The 26,988-nt window shown below is 35.9% G+C and overlaps 1 protein-coding gene across 1 annotated transcript in view; it reads right to left on the reverse strand.

Annotated features, from left to right (window-relative positions):
- Smc6 (structural maintenance of chromosomes 6) overlaps window positions 1–26,988 on the reverse strand; it is a 54,779-nt gene that overhangs the window by 18,755 nt on the left and 9,036 nt on the right. The window contains exons 4-21 of the mRNA XM_034513967.2: window positions 25,809–25,914; window positions 21,966–22,102; window positions 21,299–21,360; window positions 19,286–19,366; window positions 18,545–18,646; window positions 16,170–16,289; window positions 15,977–16,075; window positions 12,482–12,628; window positions 12,002–12,090; window positions 11,667–11,831; window positions 10,988–11,166; window positions 9,962–10,166; window positions 8,312–8,426; window positions 7,832–7,992; window positions 5,422–5,557; window positions 4,026–4,106; window positions 3,054–3,224; window positions 1,105–1,242 (exon numbers count right to left, since the gene is read on the reverse strand). Of these exons, the coding sequence (XP_034369858.1) occupies window positions 1,105–1,242; window positions 3,054–3,224; window positions 4,026–4,106; window positions 5,422–5,557; window positions 7,832–7,992; window positions 8,312–8,426; window positions 9,962–10,166; window positions 10,988–11,166; window positions 11,667–11,831; window positions 12,002–12,090; window positions 12,482–12,628; window positions 15,977–16,075; window positions 16,170–16,289; window positions 18,545–18,646; window positions 19,286–19,366; window positions 21,299–21,360; window positions 21,966–22,102; window positions 25,809–25,914 (2,294 nt within the window). The remainder of the gene's footprint in view (window positions 1–1,104; window positions 1,243–3,053; window positions 3,225–4,025; window positions 4,107–5,421; window positions 5,558–7,831; window positions 7,993–8,311; window positions 8,427–9,961; window positions 10,167–10,987; window positions 11,167–11,666; window positions 11,832–12,001; window positions 12,091–12,481; window positions 12,629–15,976; window positions 16,076–16,169; window positions 16,290–18,544; window positions 18,647–19,285; window positions 19,367–21,298; window positions 21,361–21,965; window positions 22,103–25,808; window positions 25,915–26,988) is intronic.

Here is a 26,988-nt window from a genome sequence, read left to right on the forward strand (position 1 = left end):
CCATGACATGAAACCCATACACTGCACTGACTGCCTGATGGCCAAGAACCTGAAACTAGACAGGACAGGGATCTAGGGGAAAACCAAATACTATTGTTCTGTGTTCTGCTAAAGGAATATAACAATATAATGGCTCCTGCCAACACTGTGATATATTCGTCAACTTGGTACCTTGCTCAGCCATCATCAGAGATACTTCCTCCTACAGCAGATGTGAACAAATAAAGACCCACAGCTACACAATGTGCAGAATGAGGGACCCTGAAACACACCATCTTAAAAGGGATGTCTTTGTCAAATTCCTCAACTCAAGGGTCAGGAACTCCACAGAAGAGGAGGCAGAAAGATTTTTAACTTGTTGGGGATAGAGAACACCAAAGAAGCAACACATTCTAGACAACATGACTGATATCTAAGCCAGATGGGGTCCCAGGGCTGAGATGTTAAGACTCCATGCCTAAGCCAGAAGCCATCTCCAAATGATAGTCACCTACAAAGGAAAAACTAGTATTCTACAAGGGATTCACTAGGTATACTAGCTACACTCATGGGTAAGGCCTATGCCCAGCAGTAAGTAAATGGCCAACACCAAACAAACTCATTGAAGATTTTGTTGGCTCTAATGCTTTGGTCTGGGGTGTTTTTTTTTTTTGTTTTTTGTTTTTAACCTTACAGATATTTTGCTTCAAATTTTATACGTTATACCTTCAATTTTTGTTCTGGGATTTCTGTGTGTGAAAATGTATGTCCCGACATATACATGAATTTTATGTTTTCTTCCTTTGGTTCTTTATTTTCTATTGTTTTGTTTTGTCATATTCTGGTTTGTTTTTGTTTTACTATTATTATTAGATGTCTGTTTACTTTCTAATAAAAAAGACAATGTGTGGATTTGAGTGGGAGAAGTGGGGAAAATCTAGAAGGAGTTGGGGAGGGGAACTGTAATGAGAAACTATAATATTGTATGGGGAAAAAAATCTAGTTTCAGTGGAAAAGTAAAAATAACAGAAACTAGAAAAAAATATAAAAATTTAACAATTTACATTGTAGATAAATTAATTTGAAAGGAAAACAAAAAACAAAAAAACAAAACCACTGGATAACCTGTAGCTCCTTTTCCTTCATGTCAAGTTCTCTTCTCTTTTTATTTAAGGTATCCAAATGTTCTTTCTGTTTATCTTCATAATGCTGCTTTCCTCGTTTCTGGCTATCCACTTCAGAGTCGGCAAGATTTAATTCATCCTGTTTTAATAAAGACAAAATAATCTATAAAGAAAGGATCATCAACAGCAGGGTGAGTGCTTTGGGGCTTTTGAGAATAGGCAGGAAACAACTTGGTTGATAAAGTGCCTGCTGCACTTTTCAGTGAGAAAAAAGCATCCATTGGGCAAGATCTCAATAATCAGTAACAACCTCCTCAGTGACAACCTCCCACTGACTAACACAGAGGACAGTCCCACTGGCAAGTACACTCCCTATTTACCTGGCAACTGCTAACATATCATGGTGGGAGTATTAGGAATACAATGATTTTGCTAGAAAAGCATCTTGGCTTTGTGACTGACAGCTACTGTGACATTCTGACGAGGGGAAAACATCCCTGCTAGTACTTGATTACAAACAGGTTTACCAAAGGACCCAGCTCCTACCTTTCAATAATTTGAAGCCAAGGGGAAAAAGTTAAGATAAAAAAAATTCTTGTTGCCTCTTACTGAACTTACTTAAGAACTCCCAAGTCAAGGGCTTGTTTGATCTTAGATATTAATTAAGCACAGAGGATTCAAAATCGAATTCAGAGCACAAGAAAATACAATACAAGCAGAGAGAAGCAGCTCAGGGGCACAGTGCTTACACCGCATACAAAAAGCTCTGAGTTTGTCCCAGCCACATATACAAAGCAGAGACACACAAATGAAACAAGCCCCCAAAACAGCTTGCTCTTCATTCTTTCTTAAGTCTCCTGAGTACATAATTGATCTGCTAATCTTTCTTCTATTCTACTTTAGCACATCACGATTCAGATTAAGTGGCTCTGTTCAATTTGTTACTGGCGTAAGATTTTAAATGTTACTTTACTTTTATTGTTGGCACTGTTGCAATTCTTGAGACCAAAATTTTACTTTACATATTCTTCAAGTTTTGACATTTACAAGTTTCATTCTTCATTTTAAAACAAAATAGTTTGTCTTTTTTTTTTTTTTCCCATTTTTGGGATTTTTGTACGTTAATGCTTATTTTCTGTTGTCTTATTTAGTGAATATTATCTTTTGTTTTTCTTCTACTTTAATGATTAAATTGTACATCCCTAATAGTTCATTTACCAGTGAATTGTGCTTTATCAATAAAATTCCAAATTCTGAAAATAGAGAACTGCTCATTGAAATGGCACTAACAGTAAGGTAAAGGATAACAAATCTATCCAGTATGGCCTAAAACTCAGTTTACCTTATTAATTTATTTATAAATTACTAATTTATAATTAATTAATTTAATTCAGCTCATTTTATTTTATTTACAAATAGTACATTGCTAAAAATAAAGTCAAAGAAAATCAGCCCATTGCCAAGACTTGAATGCTACCACTCAGGAGGTAGAGGTGGACTGATACGTTAGTGCAAAGCCATCCAAGGTTATACAGTGAGAACTTGTTTCAAAACATGGCAAAGAAGTCAGTCTTAAATCTACTGCAAAGTTCTGCAAAGTTACTTAAGTGGGTTAAGTGACATTGTACTTCAAGATGCTTTTCCCAGCTGCTAAGCCATGAGTAACTAATGGAAAGATGGGAAGATTCAGGCAGAAGCAGAAATAACAGGCATTCAAAGACACCCTACTTCCGCTGCTTCTGGTGGATAAAGAAACAGCTATGGTTTTGTTACAATTATTTATTCTTTTAAAAACAAGAGCAGACTATTTTGTATTAATTGACCTGATTCAACAATTTATGTTTATATTTATATCTGACCAGTAAAGATCTTTAAGGCAAGATACAATGAGTTTGTTGATTAAGCTCTAACATAAAAGACATAGAAGACAGAATAACAATTACATAATACCTTAAGTGGATCTGCTAGCTCTGATAGCTGATTAATCTTCAATTTAATTGTATCATACTTGTTTTCTGCTTCAATTTTTAGACTTTTAAGATTCTCCATGTTTTCTTTTTGTTGCTCCATATTTTTCTCCACCATCTGCATTTTTATTTTATTTTCCTCAGCTTCATCTTCCTGATAACATTTTAAAAATATACTTAAATTAAATACAAGTTATCCAAAAGAAAAAAATATACAGACAATTCTGAGGAAAGAAAAACAGCAAAAATCAAGAGCTAACATGAACAAGCAGACAAAATACTTTCATACTCTAAATGGGAGCTTATCAAACGCTATCACATTTTCAAAATGTACTTAAGTGTACATAAGTATTTTGTGACAATGTGACAGTGGCTAAGTTAAAAAAAAAAAAAAAAAAACAAGATATAACCTATGTCTTTAAGGTAGGTTACCAATAAAGATAAAAAGCAGGAAACATGACTACTAATAAAACTCAGTAGCCAAAGCTCTGCAGCACAAAAACCTTCCTGTTTTACTGCTATGGCAGGTAATATACTGCCATCCACTGAGGTAGGACATGAATTATTTAGCTTGTTTGTTGCATTCCAGAAAAAGTTAAATAGAATGTCAAACAGCTAAAAAATTAAAATTCAGAAAACATGTAAAAAATTAAGATGAAACATAAACCTGGAAAATAAAATACACAAAAGAGTCCTGACCTCTGTCCTTGCAGAGAAATTAACATTTACCTTATGTGGAACAAGGAAAATCTATTATGCATGCAAGTCACATACACAGAACATCGAGAATCCCAAAGGCCATAGTTCAGGTAAAATCTGGTATGTTTTATGAATGGCAATGGTAATCATAAAGATAGCTACAATTGAAGGATCTTTTTAAAAGTGAGACTTGTGAGCCACTAAGCTAAGTTACTGTTTTATCCTTTAACATTTAAATTGAAGAAAAGTATTTTACCAAGGTTGCAATATCTACAGATTGGTGTTCTTCTATATTCTCAAGTTCCCGAATTTCAGAAATATTTTTTCTTATTTTCATCTAAAAAAGAAAGTATATAGAATTTAATAGAAACAAATATCCTTGAAAGATTATATTAAACCACAAAGATCTACTATGCATATAATACAGCAGCATACAATAGTTAACAAAGGGGAGATACCATTATTAAATGAACCAAAGGAAAAGCAAGCATTCATATGCATTCCACCTTGATCAATCTTACTACTAATCCATTTCTACACAAAGAAGATAGAAGAAATCCACTTTAGGATTTAAAATGATCACAATGTCGAGTCAGTAAAAACACTTTTTTAAAAATACCCCATTTTTCAAATTATTGCAAGATTACTATAAAAATCCAGTGTTCCCCAAAGAGCCAAATAATCCCTGGGAGGTCCATAGGCCTATGTAGTCAAACTTATTTTTAAGAAAGTACTGTAATGCTGTCTATTATTTTCACTAATGCATTCTCTTAAATTTACATACAGGCAGCTTTTAACTGTACCTAACGTTATCAAGAAACAAAATTTTATGTTCATTTTTAAAAACTTCAAAGTACTGATAGATACAACACACATATGCTGGCTAGTTTTATGTCAACTTAACACAAGCTAGGGTCATCTGGAAGAAAAAAAAAATCTTAATTTAAAAAAATGACCCCCCTCCCCCACTTCAGGTGCCGGGTAGTGGTGGTGGCTGGAAATGGCTCAGTGGATAAGCACACAAACTGTTCTTCCAGAAGTTCTGAGTTCAATTCCCAGCAACCTCATGGTGGCTCACAACCATCTGTAATGGAATCTGATGCCCTCTGCTGGTGAATACAGCTGAATACAGCTACAGTGTACATATACACATAAAATTAATCTTAAATAAATAAAGGCCTCACCCAACTAGCCTGGAGGCTAGTCTGTAGTGCAGTTTCTTGATTGGTGATTGATGTGGGATGCCACTGACCATGGGCAGTGCTACCCAGGTCTGGTGGTCCTGGGTGCTCTAAGAAAGCAGGCTGAGCAAGCCATGAGGAGAAAGCTAGTAAGCAGCGCTCCTCCATGGCGTCTGCATCAGCTCCTGCTTCTAGTTCTTGCCTTGTATTCCTACCATGACTTCCTTAAATGATGGACTCTGATGTGGAACTTGACGCTTCAAAAACAAACCTTCCCTCCCCAAGTTGCTTTTGGTCATGGAGCCTTATCACAGCAACAGAAACAAACACTAATTAATATAACACATAAATGAAAGTTCTTCCTAAGACTGGCTTGAAGTCAAAGTATTTTGAGAAGATGAATGATAAAATTATACAATTAACTCGGAAATGGTAAGTTGGAAAACCAAAGGCTATTATTTAGTTTTTTACCTTTATTTCTTTATAATGTAGTTGGCACCTTTTAAGAAGTTCTTCATTGCGTTTAATATCCTTCTCAAGGGCAGACAGACGGTGCTGAAGATTTATTATGTGGCCCTTTTTATTTTCAATCTCAGTCTCCAAGTCACTTGATAGAGAAGATAAAAAATACTTTAACTCTCATATATCTTGCTCCTTTATAACAAGAAAAGTTTATTTATAAGAACTTATTTACAAAATGCATTTGATCCATTAAAGCATTTCTATAATCCTATCAAATTAAGAAGTTACAGTTATTAGTGAAAACTAGCAGAAATGTCAAAAAATCATCTACAGAAGTTTTACTTATTTGATTAGCAAGTGTTATAATGTGAATTCTGTGCTCTAGGAATTATGCATGGAGTTAGGAGGAAACTGAAACAGGATGAAGATTCAATCCTTCAATAATAAGACAGACTATACTGCAACATTAAATAAATATGATTGGGCAAGAGACTTTGCCTCACGACTATAGAAACACAAATGTGGATCTGGAAGAATGTTTTTACCAGCTAGGCCAGCGGGGGATGCATGTGTGTGTGCGCACACACACAGAGTGGTAAGAGGAGATTTAAAGAACAGCTTAACAAGTCTTGTTTAAGAAAAAAATGCTAACAACATGTATTGAATAGAAGAAAAAGAGGATGGAAAGTAAACATGGCAAATGCCAAAACTACAAATGGTCTCTCTGCAGCAGTCCAGCAAATACTACAGTGCTCTGCCTGACTAGTTTACACATGGACAAAGAACATTTGGTATCTAATGTACTATGTACACAAGTTGCTTGAATCAGATGAATGTATTCCAGAATAACAATCAGTCTTGAATTCTGCACTGTATTTTGATGGTTTCCACAGTACTGCTCATGTATAAATTACCCACTCCCTCTTATCACATTTGGCAAGCACTAAGTATTTGTATGAAGGAACAAATGAAACCAGAGATTCTAAAGTATACTACTTTAGTAATGTCTACCAAATTTCTTACAATGAAGTTCAATTTAATCCATAAATAATCACTTTTAAGAGCCTGCTTATCCATCATACATAGTTTGCTAGCAGGGAGACTGTCTTGGGTTGAAAAACTAAACCAAGTACTACAACATCCATTTGGTGGGGTTTTTCCCCCAACCCTTTTTCTACTGCTTATCAAGAAATTTTAAATTTCCAAAACCATTTTTTTTTTTTTTTTTTTTTTTTTTCCAAGACAGGGTTTCTCTGTGTAGCCCTGGCTGTCCTGGAACTCTCTCTGTAGACCAGGCTGGCCTCGAACTCAGAAATCCGCCTGCCTCTGCCTCCCGAGTGCTTGGATTAAAGGCGTGCGCCACCACTGCCCGGCTTTCCAAAACCTTGAAATAACTTCATGCTACTTTTAACAATCACATGAAAAGTATTCATTATCTGAAAATGAGAAACTTCAACAAACCCCTCATTTTCTTCCACATGTAAGTCACTTAGAATCCTTTTCTTTTGGCACAACTGTTGTAGGTGAGCCCTCTTCTCCTTCCTTTCCTCTGGAGGAGCGCTAGAGGATGAATCTAGCACCTTATGCAAGGTGGGCACTACTCTACTAAGGATCCTTTCTCCTCAGCCTCAGCCAAGCAACAAGGACAGCACCAGCAATAGCCCTTTATCTGAAATTAAATTATCCTAAACAACCTCTAAGTCATTAACTCATGCCTAAGGCATCAATTCACCAAATGGCATTAGTTTAATTGGGAAATCATGCTATAGTATCAAAAAACTGTTTTCTGTAAACCCCCGTATGTAATTTGGTAATGATTCTTTTTTTAAGGTTCCCAATTAGTCTTCTCTTCCATCTCTATTTTCCCAGACTAGTGTTTTAATTGTACCAACTGACCTTCTTTCTTGCTCTCTCAAACAATGTAACTCTATAAATGAGACAGATAAAGAAGTCTGAAAGTAGCCCAGCACGCTGGACTAATTTAAAAAAAAAAAAAAAAAAAAAAAAAAGGAAATTACTGAAACTCAATAGTGAGCAGTGGTACAGCTACTGAACATTCTTTATTTCTTCAACATGGAATGCTTCAAAATATGCAATCCATCCTTTTGCAGAAGACACATTAGTCTTCTCTATGTTGTTCCAACTTCAGTACACATGCTGCCCAAGCAAGCACTATTTCGAATGTTTAGTACAAAACATCCTTACAGCTTAAGGACAGGTAACAACTTTTGATACTATAGCATGTGTAGAAGAACTGGCAGGGATATTTTATGCATTTGCTCCTAAATACTATTATCAAAATAAGTGCTGAATTCCACATCTAGTTAAAGAAACTTTTAAGACCAAACACTAAATAAATCACAGAAAATGGAACCCAAAGGGGACATTGGGAATAAAATAGTGAAGCATTAATTCAAACCTTATTTCAGAATCCACATCTCTGCTTAGAAACTTGGGTCTTGTACTTTCAGATGAATAATAACGTCCTGCAAAAACTTGATCACCATCAGCAGTAAAAGCTTCTCTACAATTTTTGGGTGGCTTTTGGGACTGCATGACTGCACGGGCTACAGAATTATTCTAGAATGAAAAAGTATTTATTTTTAAAACACTGCCAAAGTATTTCTGATCGATATACCCATTGGTAAGAAAATTAAAGTACTTTTATTTAAACATCAAAATAATTCCCATAATAATATATTTATGAAATATTTTATAAACACCCAAACATGATAACTGTTTCTTTGGAAACAAAATGCACAAACCAACCAATGCTGTATTACCCTATAAATTCTCCCATGAGATAAAAGTAGAATAGTGAAACATATCTATGAAAAAATCAGTTATGAGGATGTTTAAATGGCAGGAACTACATACATATATGAACCACTGGCCTTACTTTGATCAGCAGCACTGTCTCTATGCTCCGCATGTCAATCAGGCTGTTTGCAACAACAGCATTGTCTATTTCTAAAGCTGTCAGAACAGTTGGGAACTCTGGATGGTAAGCAGCTCTAGGAGACAGAGGAGAGGGCAACTCAACAAACTTTAAACACAAGCAAATTTCACACATATAAAAAGCAAAATATGTAATTTAATGGGTAAGTAGACTATAGAGAATATATAATTTCTGATATTTGAACACTTATCATTAAGAGGTTTATCTGCTGAAAAATTACATTAAAACAATGTTAAGACACTGTTTTAAGCACATAGAAATATGAGCTCATGTAATCTCTTAATCACTATAACATACTCTATCCTAATTTTTCTGATGAGGATGCTTCCGAGAGTTTAACAAGATCTCTAACATCCTAAAGATACTTAAGTGGCTAGGGTAGAATTTAAAGTAGGAAATACATATTTAAAACCCAGACTCACAACCATCATGCTCAAAACTGATTATAGTAGTTATATTGTTATAATTTCTAAATCATTATTTTTCCTATAACTATACACAAACATAACTTAGTTAATTATCTTAAATAGGTCAATAACTATTTTACTGAATAACAGCACTGGGGATAGCTCAGCAAGAATGCTTGATTTGCAGGCATGAAGATATGAGTTCAAATGCTCAGTATCCACATAAAAAGCTAGACAGAGCTGTAAGCCACCACTAAAGCTAGCAGGTCATGAGATCTTGCTAACCAACAATCCTTTTATAAGTGAATAAAATGCATCTTAAGTATCTGATACAGTCAATGTTCTAATAGTTCTGATCTTTTTTTACATTGAAATGTATCACTGTTATATTAACATTTCAACCATAGTTTACAAAGTTCTTCACATACATATAAACATGTCTTCTTCAGAACCCTTAAGTCAGCTCAAGATTATTACACCTACTCAAGGGTCTTATCAATACCTGGTCAACAATAAAAAAAAACCTACTAGAATTTAAATCATTCCACTGCTTCAACAACTTTGTACTTTAGCACCTTATACTTGATACCAACTAAAACACTGCCTTTGTCATCACCCAGACCTGGTTTATGAAACTATCATTTCTCTAATCTCTCAGTCTCACCAAAACTTATCCTCCTAGGTTAAGCCTGTTGAGCCTGAAGACTTCATAAAGCCAGGTCTACATTTTCTCCTAGGCCACACTTTGAACTAATTTCTTAAGTACCAAAGGTAACTAAGTGTCTCTACACAAATTTACTCAAGAATGAATGAGGTAGCATTAATTTACAAAATAATCAGAAATAGTATTATTTTGATAAAAGTGAAGATGGAGAGAAAATTTCAAAATGCAATCCTGGACACATATGTTTATTTTATTTCACCTTTTTTTGTTATTTTAATTTTGCACTGGGTTTCTAGGTCCTAGGTTCAAAGTATCTCTTGAGTAATTGGAACTATAGGTATATACCACTGTGCCAAGGTCACAACATCCTTCTCTATATAAAGTGGGCGGCTAGAGATAGTAAGAGAGGTTTGGCTATCACCTCCTTTAGAAGAAAACAGTTCTGCAAGCATCCAATAAAACATCTTTTCAACTGCACACACAATTAAGCAAAACCATAGACAGTATTTATCTGATTACCTGAGTCTCACATCATATACCTCATTCCGAAATTCAGAAACAATTATCTGTGGCCGAGAGGTCCCTGGTGGATAAAATTTTCTCATCAACGACTGAAGTACTCTTTCATCGGCATGATTATGGCAACAATAGGCTTGCAGAAGTCCTTTTAAGCAAGATTCAATGGCCAAAGCAAGTTCAGGGTCCCGTAGATGAATGCAAGCACCTAAAAGTGATCACCCACAAAAAGATCACAGAATTTATAAATATTTAAGTAATATCATCCCTATAGACAGATCAATACCGAGAAGAACTTTACTAAAAAGTTTCTAAAACCCTAAATAGAAACAGATAAAAATAAATGAGCAGGGACTTTTGAACTAAAAGAGGACTGAATGGTAGATCACATTGTCTAAATGAAGCAACAAGTGAGAAGGAAGCCATTTTACAGAGTGCATGAGTCGAGTCGTGTTGCTTTTGTTCTGTCTCTTCACTATGGCTTCATGTCTACATGTTGTCTGGCTAACTGATTACAATTCTTCCCCTAAATTCTTTCTCTTCTGTTTTAGATTTTAAAAGAATAAAAGGAAAGGTAGGTATTTAAAGTGATTTTATCATTGTGTTTAAATATGTGAGCCAGGAGTGGTAACACATGCCTGTAATTGAGGCACTCAGGAGACTGAGACAGAAGGATTGAGTTCAAAACTAGCCAGGCAAGGTGGTGCATGCCTTTAATCCCAGCACTTGGGGGGCAGAGGCAGGCGGATTTCTGAGTTTGAGGCCAGCCTGGTCTACAGAGGTAGTTCCAGAACAGCCAGGGCTACACAGAGAAACCCTGTCTAGAAAAACAAAAAACAAACAACAAAAACAAAACAAAACACCCAAAAAGAGTTCAAAACTAGATACATAAAGACTCTTGTCTCTCCCACCCTGCTGACAAAACCCCTTAGTATAATTAAACTTTATACATATCTAGATAGCTAGATAGACTACTTCCTAGAACTAAGAATTTATATTAATGATATTCTCAAAAATAGTGGCAAATACCTAAAGGGCCGATAGGTTTGTGGGTAAATTGTCTCCGTCTATAAGCATCATCTATTGCTTCCAGAAGAGCTGGAACGTGAGGACCAAATCTTTTTAGTCGATCAGTTTTACTATCTTTCAGTTCTTTCAATTGTCTCTGATTATAGTTGAGTGTATGTCTCACTTCTATGTCTTCTCTCCTAAAATATAAAGGCAGAGAAAGGAAACACATTATGTGCTAAGTTATTCACAAATATTAGGGCTTTGTCCACATTAGTTCCATATTAACCAATAATCTTGCTCTGCTAAAAATGAGATTTTTATTTACAAGTAATTGAGTTACCAGACAGCAGTCAGCAGTTCTCAAAATTACCATTAAAAGTGATACAACAGTAATGGACTGAGAATCCCAGATTGCTAAAATGTACAAGTCTTAGAAAAGTAATTTTAACACATCTTTATCAGTTCAGGTACAGTGGCACAGGCATTTAATCCCAGCACTTGGGAGGCAAGTGTATCTCTGAGTTGGAGGTCAAGCTGTCCTCTGCTGAGCATTCCAGGTCAGTCAAGATTACACAATGAGAGCCTCACTCAAAACAAGTTCAAAAGGATCTTTATTACCATCACGAAAAAAGTTCTCTCTCCTCATAATAACAGCAGAACTACATGATATTCAAATAAGTAGAAGAGATGAACTTACTTAATTCGGACATGTTCTTGTTTGTCCTTTTCTATGGCTTGCTCAAACTGTTCAACCTCCTGATTGACTGTATTTTCCTGGTCCTGTAAGGACTTTACTTTCTCTTTTAACCAAGAGATCCTTTTTTGCCTTTCCAATCGCTCTGGTTCTAATGACTGATCAGTACTAAGGAGAGTAATAAAACAAAGAGAAAAAAATGTTAAATAAAAACACAGGATTTAAAAAGCATAAGCCACTGTAAGCAATTTTCACTAAAACCAACACAAAGATGCAACACTCCACAGTGCCTACTTATTACAGTGTGTTAATACGGAAATTCAATTTTATTGTACTACCTTCTCTTCAGTTCTTCAATTCTTTTACAAAGCTGTTCACCATCTTTTTTTAATGCTTTATATTCATTTAGGGAACGGTTATATAAAACCTAACAAAAAAATTGAACGTATTTTAGTAACATGCAGAAATACACATTCCATCAAAGCACACTCCTAACATTTAAAACCACATTTTTTAAATAAGTGAATGCAACATATTTTGATCCAAATAGAAAAACGTTACTTAAAAAAAATAATTAATAGATCTGGTGGTGGTGGGGCACACCTTTAATCCCAGTACTCAGGAGGCAGAGGCAGTGGGTCCCTGAGTTTGAGACTAGCCTGGTCTATAGATGGAATTCTAAAACAGCCAGGCTACACAACACAGAATGATCCTATCTGGGTGGTGTTGGCAGGAAAGGGTGACAAGGAGAAGTTAACACAACAGTCATTATGTTTAAAAGAGCTTTTACTACTCAAATTTAGAAGACTTCCTCCCACCTCAGCATCATTAAAGGCTCTTGTCCTTGCAATGACATCTGTTTTCAATGCCATACATTCTGGTGCTCGTGCATTTGTCTCTTCACTAATTTTTTCTAGTTTATCTTGTATATCTTTGTACTTTTTTTCTGCATCATTAAGTCTGACCTTTAAGGGAAAAAAAACCATTACTGTAGTTATTTTTCTTTAATGCAAAGAAAAAGATAAAAATTATGAAACAGTTCACATTTCAATAAAATTAATTTTACTAAAGATATCAAGCACAGGCTAAGTGAGAAGATGGCTCAACAGGTAGGGCACCCAATGCCAATTCCGACCACCAAAGTTCAACCTGAGAATGAATATGCTGAAGTGAAGTAACTCTGTAAGTTGGCATGATGCAAGGCATCTGTGGATGCCAAAACATATGCATGTACACACATGTGCACATATATACACTAAGCAAGTAAATAACTGAGATGAAGACTTAAAGTTAAAATAAAACGACATTAGGCAATCAAACAGATGGCTCAGGAGTTAAGAACACTTAACTGATCTTACAGAGGACCCAGCTCAATTCCCAGCAGCCATTTGGTAACTCAAAACTATCTTTAACTTCAGTTCAATGGGATCTAACTATTTCTTCTGGCCTCCGTGGGCACCAGCCACACGTGTGGTTCACAGCCACACATGCAGGCAAAACACTCATACAAATAAATTTGATAATTAAAAAATGAATGGTAGGAAGGATATATTATCACTGTAAAATAGTCCTTACCCTCCACAACTTTATAATTTATTACAGAAATGCCAAATGCTTACACAGAAGAAAGCCCCACAGTTTTCTTCACAACTGCCAGCTTGTGAAAACGAGGTGAGCATCTATTACCCAAACTGGGTTTCATTATTTGACTAGAAAATACCTCTGAAGGAAAGACTTAAGGACTTTCTCCACCACAAGATGAGAAGTATGGCCAAGAGGATAAACATACTTGGGAGAAAATTTTGGACTATTATGTCAGGAACAAAATTTGAGGTTTGTATATGCTCGGCTCAGGGAACGGCACTCTTAGAAGGTGTAGGCAGCCTTGTTGGAATAGGTATATCACTGTGGGTGTGGGCTTTAAGACCCTCATCCTAGCTGCCTGGAAGTGAGTATTCAGCGAGTAGCCTTCAGATGAAGAACTCTCAGCTCCTCCATGCCTGCCCAGATGCTGTCATCTTCCTGCCATGATAATTATGGACTGAACCTGTGAACCTACAAGCAGCCCCAACTAAATGTTGTCCTTGTAAGAGTTGCCTTGGTCATGGTGTCTGTTCACAGCAGTAAAACCCTAACTAAAGACATGATAACAGTAATAGGAAGGATTGAACTTCCATTTATTACCTGAAGAGGGAGTGAGAAACAGCCCAGAGATGGCCAAGCAAATGTACTGTTCATTGCTACTATTTTTCCATATATGGGTTAACAACAGAACCCTTAAAAGTAAAGACATCTGTGATCTTGAAGAAAGACAAGAAGCAGTAAGCTGGGGCAGACCATATCCTATACTAGAACCATATCTGCAGGTAGAAATTCCTTAAGTAAAGGTGAGTAAAATACTGACATAAGTAATCCACACTGACATACAAAGTAGAAATGAGGAAGAGCCACTTTATTAAGCATTGCTTCTTAAACTGAATTGTAATCCCGTATGACATCATGTAAATGAAATGCTGAAGTACCAAAAGCTGTGGGAGCAGTAAAATGCTCGCAGGTGATCAAAACTTAAAGGAAAACCCAATGTATAATAAATTATTCTAAGTGTTCCTGACAGTGCCTGCCCATGCTGATCATGCAACTTCACTGTAGACTTAGTTCTAAACACACAATACATGCACTTTGCACTATACACATCATTATGTCACATAACACCAACAAACCTACCTAAAACCTCAACTCAAGTTTGAGAGTTTTATGTTATGAACCACAGTATTTTTGTTTCATATATAGTTTTCTGTTCTTATAGCAACATAATGGCATAATTATGGAAAACAAAGACTTCCTAACGGCACTCTCTAGCTTGTATCAATTATTTTACCTATGAATTATCATTGGGCTAGGATGTTTGCTATTAAACTGCTCAAGTTTCTGACAGCAGTTTCATAAAAACAACAAATCAAAACATTCCTTAAAAAACAAAACAACAAAAACAAAGAAACAAACAAAAAATCCCCAGGCTCAGCTGTTAGGAGAATTGAGTGATCTTCCAGAGGTTCTGAATTCAATTCCCAGCAACCACGTGGTGGCTCACAACCATCTGTAATGGGATCTGATGCCCTCTTCTGGTGTGTCTGAAGATAGTGCCAATGTATTCATATACATTTAAAAAAAAAATACTCCTTGAGGTTAGGACAAAATTTTCAACAATTTCTGAAATGAACCTAAAAAGCCTTTTGCCACTTCATACTGCATACTTCTATTAAAAGTGGCATACTCAGCACAGAGATATCAAGATTATCAACCAACTCTGGAAAAAAAAACATTAAAGATGTTCTATGTCCCACCGAATCAAATATTGAGCCAAGATTTAATCCTTTATATAAAAACAAGCACATATACCTACCTTATTAGTATACAAGTTTGCGTTTAGTCGGTAAGACTATATGTTCATCAGATAACTGTGTTAAAATGAGTATCATATGACTTAATATCAGGTGATAAGGAGCTGAGAGTAAATAAGTTTTAATAAGCACTACCTATAAAGATCAAAGAAACTACAAGTTCCACTTTAAACATGACAGTGCAGGAAATCTCTATGTAGCAGTTGCACAGCCTGTGAATATACTGAAATCCACTAAACTACATCTTTAAAGAAGTGAATGTCACAGTATATAAATTCTATACTCCTTCTCAACAATGCAAGATACAACCTGCTGACTAGTTTAAAAAAAAAAAAGTCTTCTGGAAACCCAGAGTTAGCATTTAGCACTTTCTCAAACTTTGACATCCATGTGAAACATAACTTCAAAAACTTTCAGATACAATATTTTCTAATGAGATTTTAAATCTCTGGTTAAAATCCACCTGAACAAATCTGACAAGTTATCTAATACAAACTGTATTAACAGGAAATATCAGACATGAAATCTAGATTCTGGATCATTTTACTATTCCCTTAAAGTTTTCAGTTCTAACTTCTTCAGATTACTAACACTAGTGCTATTATACCTAACAGTTATTTCGGTACCTCTCCATTTCTCAAGTGGTCTATGTTTCGACTTCTTAGCAAAGTCCAATTGTCCACAAGGGTGATAAGTCAGCAGCCCAAGCCTCAGAGAGGGTTATTCCAGCCAAATACAATTCTGTCTAAAATGGCAGTTGCAGTTGCTAAGCAGTCTTTGGAAAAGCACAGGTCTGATCCAAGTTCAACAGATTTGAGTACAGATAATACACAGATAGCCATAGGTCATAACCAGTCCCAGCAATCTCATGACTTAGCTAACTATATCTTTAGAAGAGGAGGCTCTAAGTACCTGCTGCTCTTCCATTTTCCTGTCAAGTTTGGCCGCACGTTCTTCTCCAATTTTGATATTATCTCGAATAGCATTCAATTGTTTTTCAATTTCATTGACCTGAAAATGCAATCATATACCAATTATTACAACTAACAGTAATAAAGTCTGTGAATGCTATATATGAATATAGATGAACAAGAGTGAAAATTACCACTGCCCAAGCCATTTCATGTTTCAAATACTCTAAATTAGTCTTCATTGTACTTAAACCAGCAATATTTTGAAAACGTTCCTCTTTCTCCAAACATTGGCGCTTTAGTTCAGTAAGTCGCTTAAAAGAAAAAAATAGACAATATTTTTTAACATCAGAAGGAGACATTTTGTGTATCTGGTATTTAAAACGATGCCTAAACTGTTACTACACAAAAGTGTTAGAAAAATGACTTCACTAAAGTAAAAATAAAAAAAACAAGAGGTTTTTTTTTTTTTGTACAATTGTGCTAAGTACAATAATTGTGCTAAGCTATGCACTATAAAATGATCAAATCTTAAGAGGAAAAGACTGTTCAAAAGACCACAGCAGTCCTCAAGCTTCCTTCTTCCTTCCCCTTAATTCCCTATCTATATATCCCTATCCTAAACCCCCCTTGAAAAGCTAGACAAGCCTGACCTTCCAAGAAAGCATAACAAGTATCCAGAAACTATTCCAGATACTGGAAAGAGAAAAAATTTAATCCCCCAAATCAAACAATCCTAATTATCCTTTAATAATAAATCAAACAAATACACAATATCCTATCATTAGAACAGGTTATTAGATGGCTCCTAGACCTCACATTCCTTGCACCTGTGTGGATGGTCCTGTTCATTCTCATATCTATATTCAACCAGGCCTTAAAGCTAAAAATTTGCTTTGATTCCCTATCCAATTTACCTTTCTTTTTCTAAGATCATTTTCATCTATCAGCAGATTCTTCCAAACTTACATACACTGCCTCCTTGTTTTCTCACTAATTCACCTTGCCTTTGCCTCCAGAGGCTGTGCAAATCAACAAATGGAAAAGCTCAGCAATTTTTACCACTGTCACCTTCAAATCTACAGAAGTTATCTGCAATGACTGCAGCAAAAGAAAGGTGGCCTGGTTACTGAAAAGGTCTAGTCTCCATCCACTCCCTGTTTTGGACCCTATTGTCTCCTTTCTCTTTCACACTTAAACACAAAACCACTATTCTCTATCCATGGGTGCTACTCCACTTCCAAAGGTATTTCGTTTCTCGCCAAGCTTCATGAAAACGATCTGATTCTGCTCAGTATTCCTATTCTACAAATCTGCCTCCTATTTTCTCACTACTGAAACCTACCCTGCCACAGACATCTGTGAAGACTTTGCAACTCAATAGTGAGAAGTTCTGTCAATGTTTACATCTCTCAGCCATGAGCACTTCCTTCTCAATTCTCTTCCCTTGCTTTATATGGCTCCCATGACTTCTTCTCATGGTTCAGGGCTGCCTTTCCTGCTCTCCTGAGTGGTCTAAATAAAATATATTACATATTTGGACTCAAAAATGTTATAAAGATCAGATCTTACTCCTATTTTTCTAGTTAATATAATCAACTTCCTCCTTAATAATTACCATTAAAGCCACTCAACATGTTGTTTAAAACAAAATGAAACAGGATATGACTGATAAGAGTGATTTAAAAATACAAAGGTTCACCTGACAATGGTAGCACACACCTTTAATTCCAACAGTAGGGAGGCAGAGGCAGGAAGATCTCTAAATTTGAGACCAGCTTGGTCTCCAGAATGAGTTCCAAAAATGCCAGCCCTGTCTTGAAAAACAAAAACAAAAAAAAAAAAAAAGGCAAAGCTGGGCAGTGGTGGCGCACGCCTTTAATCCTAGCACTTGGGAGGTAGAGACAGGCGGATTTCTAAATTCGAGGCCAATCTACAGAGTGAGTTCCAGGACAGCCAGGGCTATACAGAGAAACCCTGTCTCAAAAAGAAAGAAAGAAAGGAAGGAAGGAAGGAAGGAAGGAAGGAAGGAAGGAAGGAAGGAAGGAAGGAAGGAAGGAAGGAAGGAAGGAAAACAAACAAGCAAACAACCACAAGGCAAAGATTCAAGCATTAGCCTAGTGGCTAAAATGTCAAGATAAGATGTGACAGCAGTTACCAAACCACTGGCCTCTCACAGAATGTTCTTACGGGTGTGATGAGAAGTGTATATTATGTTTAACATCAGCTTGCAGTCTGTACCCAACAAGATAAATGTAATATAACATTTTTCAAACTATGTATAGTGAGAACCAATGATGCATTGCACAACCAAGTAGTTATACATGAAGTATGATACAATATAAGATACCATCTTCTAGTCTAAAAGCAGAATACACACACCCATTATTACAAAACAAAAATGAAGATTAAATACCTTAGTTATAAAAATTAAATGTCATATACTTCAGGATGCAATAAAATATGCCATTAGATGAAGGCACAGATATATAAATAGAAATACAATTTTATGATACTTTTACCTCTAGGAACTGAACTCATCTCAAAAAGATTTACAGTATTTACACACCTCTTCTCCCTGATTTATCTGCTCCTTTGTTCTTTCTTTTGTTTCCATAATATATGAATAATCTTCCTTCATCTGTTCAAGCTGGGTTGCTTTCATAAAGAACTATATCAACAAAAACAAAAATACAATTAGGATTTTGTAGGCTTGTAGTGTAAAAACAAGAAATCTGGCCCTCAAAACTTCTAAAACAGTTACACAAAAGGCATTAGATATGTAAGCATACATATAAACTACCAAGAACAAATCTTTTACATTTTTAAGTGGTTTAAAGTTTGTTATTAGGTTATTTATGGGCCAATTGTTCATTCCATCATATTTCCTCAAATGTTATTTGAAAAAATAATAATCTATTATTTTAGCATAAAAACTCAAATTTAAAAAAATAATTATACTTATCTTATTGTTTTTAATCTTATGTATGTGAGTTACACTGTCACTGGCTTCAGACACACCAGAAGAGGGCATCGGAACCCATTACAGATGGTTGTGATCACCATGTGGTTGTTGGGAACTGAACTCAGGACCTCTGGAAGATCACTCAGTGTGCTCTTAACTGCTGAGCCATCTCTCCAGCCCTATACTTATTACATCTTACTTGGCAATTTAAATCTACTTTTACAATATTATTTTAAGTGTGTGATTCTGAAGGAGGAAAAAACCTCAATACCCATTATATGAGCAAGTTTATATACATGTGAAAGCATGACCTTAGGTAGGTTTGTATTTAGTTTAGTCTCTTACTTTGTATTTGTCTCCCTCATTTTTAGACTGTAAGAACTGCTTGCTCATCTCTTGTGTTAAAACAGAAACTGGATTATCCACCTGAAACAAATTTTTTAATAAAGGCATTAAAAAAATATTCATTTTAATGTTTTAAACCAAACCAAATGGTCAATCAAGAAAGCTGAGCTATAATCAAAAAAGTTTATAATGTTAGGACTAATACAAAAAACCAAACTTACACATTTTTAACACAGTTATATTTCAAAACTGAACAATACCAAAATATATGGTAGTCATATTCAATATTCCACTACAGAATGTACAAGCTCAAGAAGTCTTAGGTGCTTTTCTTAGATTTTTTGGGGCTTAGTGAAATGGCTTAGTGGCTAAAACACTTGCTATGTACACAAATGAACAGCAATTCAGACCCCCAGATCCCATGTAAAAAGCCAATCAGAAAGCTGCCAACTTTAACCCTAGCATTTAGGGGACAGAGACAAAGGACCTCCAGGGTAAGCTGGCAAGGTAGACTAGCAGAAACTGACAAGCTTCATATTCAATGAGAAACACTGACTAAATAAAGTTGCAAGCAACTGAGGATATCCAGTGTCAACTTTGGCCCTCCACCCACACAAGCACTCACACACTTATGTACCTCCATATCCAACCCCCAACACACACACACAGGAAAAAAATAGGCTTTCATTTTTACCCAGGTTAACATTTAGTGCTGTCAACATCGAAGGACAAGGCATGTAAATACTTAGCAAGTGAGTCAGCTGTCTTGCATCCCTATCTATCCTTACCACCCCTGTGGCACAGCTCGGGCAACTTGGTGAGCTTTTACATTATACAAAAGAAGTTCAACCCAGCTATCTGTGATCACAACTGTGATCGCAACTACTGTTTTTTCACATCAGTGCTTTAAGATTTCTCATGTCTTTATAATTTTGTGAGGATAATAGAAAACAATAGAAAAACATTTTTTAACATTTGGAATAAAGTCATTTTAAATAAGCCATAGCTTAAACAAAATTACAATTGACTACCAAGATATATAAAATAAAAAGGCTTTAAATACAAACTTTGCTTAAAAAGATTCAGGTATTTATTTAATCATAGCTCTGGTACTAGTAACAAAGAAAATATGCTAAAAATGGTATTCACAGGTTAAACATACAGGACTAGTATAACAAAAGAAACTTAAATGTTCATTATTACCATTAAAAATGACAACTGTTGATTTCTAAAGTAAACCAATGTTTTTAAAAAACATTCCCTTTTAAGTAAAATTCTGGTGCTTTTTATTGCTTTAAAGCATGCTTACAGCTCAGTGTAGTGGTGCTCATATTTAACTCCAGCACTTGGAAGGGGAGGCAGAAATAGGATCTCAGCCTGATCTATAGCAAGCTCTGGACCAGCCAAAGCTACATACTGAGTATTTCAAAAAACAAAGGAAGGAAAAGAGGGAGAGCGAAAGGAAAATATTTTCCAATCCTTTCCTAAATCTTAATTATATTTGACTTCTTTTGGTTGTTTGCTTGTTTTTTGGAAACAGGGTTTCTCTGTGTAACCCTGGCTGTGCTGGAACTCACTTTGTAGTCCAGGCTGGCCTCAAACTCAGAGATACATCTGCCTGTTTCTGCCTCCCAAGTGCTGGGATTAAAGGTATGCACTATTCCCTCCTGCCTGTATCTAACTTTTTGAAAATAAGACCTAGTGTTACTGTCAGACACCTTGCCACCAACCCTGGATCAGCAGCACTACCATAGTTCATGCCTCTTGAGTAGTTATGAAATTTATACTGCAGAAAAAATTTATGCCATTATTAAAATAAATTTTAACAAGATATTCTTGACTATGCTAACAAAAAATGCACTAAAAATGAGTTGAATTAGTCAAATTTAAGGGGGTTCACTAAAAATGGAGTACATATTTTTTATCAATTTACTCATGAAGCCATCTTATTTACTTATATACATGCCAATAAAATGATAGTTTCATTAATTAAAAAACAAATTTAGCAATTACCTGGATGTTAAAATGGTCAAGAATTGCGATTAGCTCTTCCTTCCTAGTAGAAACCACAGTACCTGTTTATAAAAACACAAAGACAAGTCTCCATGTGAAATGCAGGAAAAAACATAAAATTATCTATAAAATGCAAATATTGAGCACCTTTTGTCATGCCAATTTAACAAACAACCACAGTAAATATATGTAGTATTAGAGTGACACACAAGTCACTGTCCAAATAGAAAGGAAGGAAAAAAGCCCATGTGAGGTAATGGTACGTGTTTCTTCCTGTGGCTCCCAGTCTATATCTTCTTCAGTAACTAAATACTCCCCTCCTCCTTTGTGCCCTTTTCTACTTTCTTCAAGCTCTAAAGATCTAAAAGATCTTTTCTAAAGCCATAAAGATCAAGGGGAAAGGGGGGAAGAAAATCCATAAAAAAGACAAAATGACACAGCTTACTTCAAATTAATTCTGTTAAACATGGTGCTGACTTTATGTCCTATAGCAACAACTAAGTTTACTATATGCACATACTTGTGTGTGTATGTGTGTAACTATTTTTACAACCAAGCAGGTTATAAAACAAGATCTCAAGAGACTAGGAGGATACTGTATGGACAATCATAAGAACTTTCTGAACTAATTACTAACATTTTGTAAGAAATAAGAAAACCAACAAACCTTTTTCACTTTTGAGTTTGTAAGACCGACTTCCATCCACGCTAATGTGTTGCTGCACAACTATAGAGTCACCATACACATTTGCCCTAAAGGCATCATCTCCTCTGTTCCTTAATGTTATTGAGATATCTGCTGAGCTGAAACAATGAGGTTAACCAAAATTACAGGATGGTACAATGCAATTACATTACATTACCAAAACTTTCAAATTCCCTAAGTAATCAGTCTAATGCTTCTGAAGATTAGCAAGGGTGTTACTCTATCATTATGTGTATCTCTCTGTCAGAAACACTATCTGACAAAAAAATAAAGTTGAGAACAATCATAGAAAATTGGCTATGGTGTGCAAAAGAGCAAAATTGTGTTTGTACAAGTTTTGGTTCTTTCAGCTAGGCAATAGTGGTGTACAATTTAATCTTAGCACTCTGGAGGCAGAATAAGGTATCTCTGTGAATTCAAGGCCAGCCTGGTGTACACAGAGTTTCAGGACAGTCAGTCAGAGCTACATACAGAAACCTTGTCTCGAAAAATCAAAAAGTAAAGTTTTAGTTATAATTGACATTATACTACCTGAAAACGGTAAGTTACATAATCAAGGATCGTACTGATAAGAGCACCTCTCCCCCCTCATCCATCTGAACTTGGTCTTGAACTTGCTATAAAGGCTGCTATCACTCTTCCCCTATGAAACCACCATAAGATCCAGCTGTAGGGCATTTTCTTAATTAGTGATTGATAGGGGATAGCTGAGGAAATGGTGGGTGGTACCATTCTTAGGCTGGTAGTCATGGGTTCTCAAACAAGCAGGATAAGAAAGTTATGAAAAGCACTTCCACACTGTAGAAATCAGGGCAGGAACCAGCAGGCAGGAGCTGATGCAGAGGTCATGGAAGGGGGCTGCACCCTAGCTTGTTCCTTAAGAGCAAGTTCAACTAAATGTGCTTTGCACTAATATGGCTATGGGCCTATGGTCAGAGTGGGATTTGGAGGTCTGAATGAGAATAGGACCCACCATCTCATGTTTGAATAGTTGGTCCCCAATTGGAGGAATTGTTTGGGAAGGAATAGAGGTAGTATGGCCTTGTTGGAAGAAGTGTCACTGAGGGAAAGCACTGAGGTCTTAAATAATTTATGATTCCCAGTGCTCTGCTTCCTATCTACAGATCAAGATGTAAGCTCTTAGCTCTTGCTGCCACTATGCCTTTGCTCCATCATTATGGAATCTAGCCCTCTGAACCATAAGCTAATTAAATATTTTCTTCTATAAACTGTTTTGGTCATGGTGTTTTATCATAGCAGAAGAATAACTAAGGTAGGTGTGTGTGTGTGTGTGTGTCTGTCTGTCTGTCTGTCTAAAAAAATATACATTAGCTGGGCAGTGGTGGTGCATGTCATTAATCCCAGTACTTGAGAGGCAGAGGAGACAGGTGGATCTTCTGTGAGCTCAAAGCCAGCCTGATCTATAGAGAGAGTTCCAAGACAGCCAAGGCTACAAAAGAGAAATTCTGTCTCAGAAAAACAAATATATACATTAAAATCAATTTTATTTTCCTACTTCAACTTCCATTAAAATAATAGTGGCAGAAAACATGTTAGTGAAAGCACAAATATTTAATTGTCTAACATATAAAAGCAGGCAGTATTTCCCAATTCATGTAAGCATCTCATATATAAAACTACTTTAGCCGGGCGGTGGTGGCGCACGAAGCACTTGGAAGGCAGAGGCAGGCAGATTTCTGAGTTCGAAGCTAGCCTGGTCTACAGAGTGAGTTCCAGGATAGCCAGGACTACACAGAGAAACCCTGTCTCGAAAAAACAAAACAAACAAACAAACAAACAAAAACAACAACAACAAAAAAAAAACCTACATTAATTAGCAATTACACAAAATCTTTGACAAACTTCTTATGAATTTGTCAATAAACCCCATCCTTTAACAGTTACAGGAAGTCAGGAAAAATATTCAAAATGAGCTTCACTATCCACTACAATGTGACAGGAGGTACACATCAGTTTTCCTGTATATTCCCCCGCCCCCTCTTGGCAAGATAGACCTAGCCACTTATCAGTTTATATCCCCATTTCCAAAACTTGGGTAGAATATATGTAAGCCTGCAAGGAATAATCAGGTTCTCTTTCAAAATTCAAGTTCAGAAAAATAAGCCTTACACATCAGTTAAGAAGTGTATGCATCAATGTGAATTACATAGCTTCCTTAGGAACATCTTAGTGACTCTTGATCATCATTATGGAAGCTGGGCAACAAATATAGAAGAAACATTATTATTATCTCTGCAACACTTCTGCAAATCAAAAATGATTTCAAAATAAATTTTTCTTAATTCAAATTTCAACATGATCCAATCAAAAATGATGGTTCATTAGTTATGGCTTTGAGGGCTCAACAGAGAAACCAATCTGGTGCAGAACACTGGTGAGATGATGAAGTCTGAAGAAAAATGCAGGAGCACACAACAGAAGCTTTAGGGAAGTGAATCTAACCAACTGACAGAAAGAGCCACATACCCGAGTCACTGTCTGAATCAGAGACAGAGACAAAACTCCCTTTCTACAAACATACCCGACTAAAGTATTAGTAAACATCTACACACATAAACTCAGAGTGGCCAAGACCAAGAATAAGAAAGAAGCCAGGCGGTGGTGGCGCACGCCTTTAATCCCAGCACTTGGGAGGCAGAGGCAGGCAGATTTCTGAGTTCGAGGCCAGCCTGGTCTACAGAGTGAGTTCCAGGACAGCCAGGACAAAAAAACAAAACAAAAAAAAAACCAAATAAACAAACAAACAAACAAAAAACCAAACAAACAAACAAACAAAAAACAATAAGAAAGGAAACACAAACTCCATAGACCCATAGACAACAGTCAGATACTCAGGTATCACACGAGACAGAATGAAGATGAGACTCAGGAGGTGGGAGAGGAAACCCAAAGAAGGAAGATCACAAACATACACACACAAAAAGAAAATTAAGTCTGAAATAACATTTCATACTTTTAAATTAATGGTCCCAAGTCTTTCACTTTGTAAACTTAGCTACCTCTCAGGCCTACCTTCCCAGATCACACACCCATCCTTGTATAATAAAGCAGTGGTTCTGGGCTAGAGAGATGGCTCAGTGGTTAAGAGCACTGACTGCTCTTCCAGAGGTCCTGAGTTGGGTCCTGAGTTCAATTCCCAGCAACCACATGGTGGCTCACAACCATCTGCAATTAGATCTGACGCCCTCTTCTGGCTTGCCTGAAGACAACTACAGTGTACTCATATATGTAAAATAAATAAATAAATAAAATCTTTAAAAAAAAAAGCAGTGGTTCTCAACCTTCCTAATGCTGTGCCCCGTAGTTCCTCATACTGTGGTAATCCCAATTATTTCTTTTCTTTGCTATTTGCTGCTACCATTTCTTCCACAAAAGTAACAAGTTTCAGTGGGCAATGTATGGTATCAAGTAATACAAACTATCTGCTTAGAAGAAAACAAAGGCAGGACAAAGGACTAATATACAAAACCCCTCCTGTGGACAAACCTACTTTCCAGGGTTCTAAAGCATGCTTCTTAGTAGAGAATAAATGCACCTACCCTTAACATGAGGGATATGCCTAGTCTTATTGTAACTTGACATACTATGTTTGGTTGATATCCCTAAGAGGCCTGCCCTTTTCTGAAGAGAAATGGAGGAGGAGTAGATATGAGAAAAAGAGGGGACATGAGGAAGAGGGACTGGGTGGAGAAAAGCAGGGGAAACCTCTGTAGGGAAGGAATTTGAGGAAAGAGTTAAAAACAATGACAAAAACAAAACAAAACTCATACAGGAACCACTTACTTCTGTCCAGCTTTCACAAAACCTTTTAAAGAGGATCCTCTGTTAGTAGCAACTGCTTTTCCACCAAGACCAACTATGAGTGCGGTGAGCACAGCACTCTTCCCACCTAAAAAGGCACATATTGAAACTTCAGAGACAGAAAATGCTGACTTCATAATTTTATTCAAAAAGATCCCAGAATTTGTCTCAACCTCAAGTTCAATGTTACAGATTCAATTATAATTTTCTTTCAGTGGTAAAGTTGCAAAGTAAGAAAAGTTCTACATCAAGAACTACCTCACTATGACCAGTAGGAAAAACTCATACATTTCAGAGACCAGATTTTTATACACAGTATGAGAGGAGGAAAATGGTCAATTATCTTTCCAACCTGAAACTCAATCTATCATCTTGGTACCTCAAATTACTAAATAAAACTACATAATTAATTTACATAATTTGCTATTACATTAATTGTGGCTACTCCTTTCATGATAAAGTTTAGGCACAGTAATTTAAAAATAGCTCTCAGGTATAAAAAAAACTCCATGTAGGAAGGAATGTTGTCTCTTTCACTAAATAATGCAGCCTCAGAATTAGCACACATATTCATGAAACACATTAAACAGAGAAAAACTATTTTAAAAGTCACATATTTTAATATTTTGACAGTTTTAACTTACTATTTTTATATTTTATTTGAATATTTTGACCTTTAATTTGAATATTCACTTTCTAGCTTTTTTATGTTTAACTGTTTTGAAGTGTAATTCTTTCGATTCTAAAAGATATAAAACACCGAAACTCCACTTTGAAAATCTCTTAATTCTCAGATATAGTAATTTTCTCAATGTCATCATCCACTAACCAATCAATTAACAACTATTTGTTATCTTCTACAACATACTACCAAACTTAGCCAATATAAATTAGTGATTACCTTGACTTAGTACTTGGAATGCCTTTCAAGTTCTTACTACCTTTTCCTTACTTCCAGGTATACTGCTTTACTTAATTCTCCTTTATTAAGTTTTATAAAAGAAACCATTCAAACTTTTATAAAGAAACCACAATTCTTTCTTTACTTCTTATACTTTACAACCTCCTTGGAATAAATACCTTTTCTCTATTCACTCTCTCCTGCCCAAATCTCCTCTTTCTGTACCAAATGACAAAAGCAGCAATAATAATACTGAAAGGA

The sequence above is a fragment of the Arvicanthis niloticus genome, chromosome 11, assembly GCF_011762505.2.
Source record: "Arvicanthis niloticus isolate mArvNil1 chromosome 11, mArvNil1.pat.X, whole genome shotgun sequence".
NCBI classification, from domain to species: domain Eukaryota; kingdom Metazoa; phylum Chordata; class Mammalia; order Rodentia; family Muridae; genus Arvicanthis; species Arvicanthis niloticus.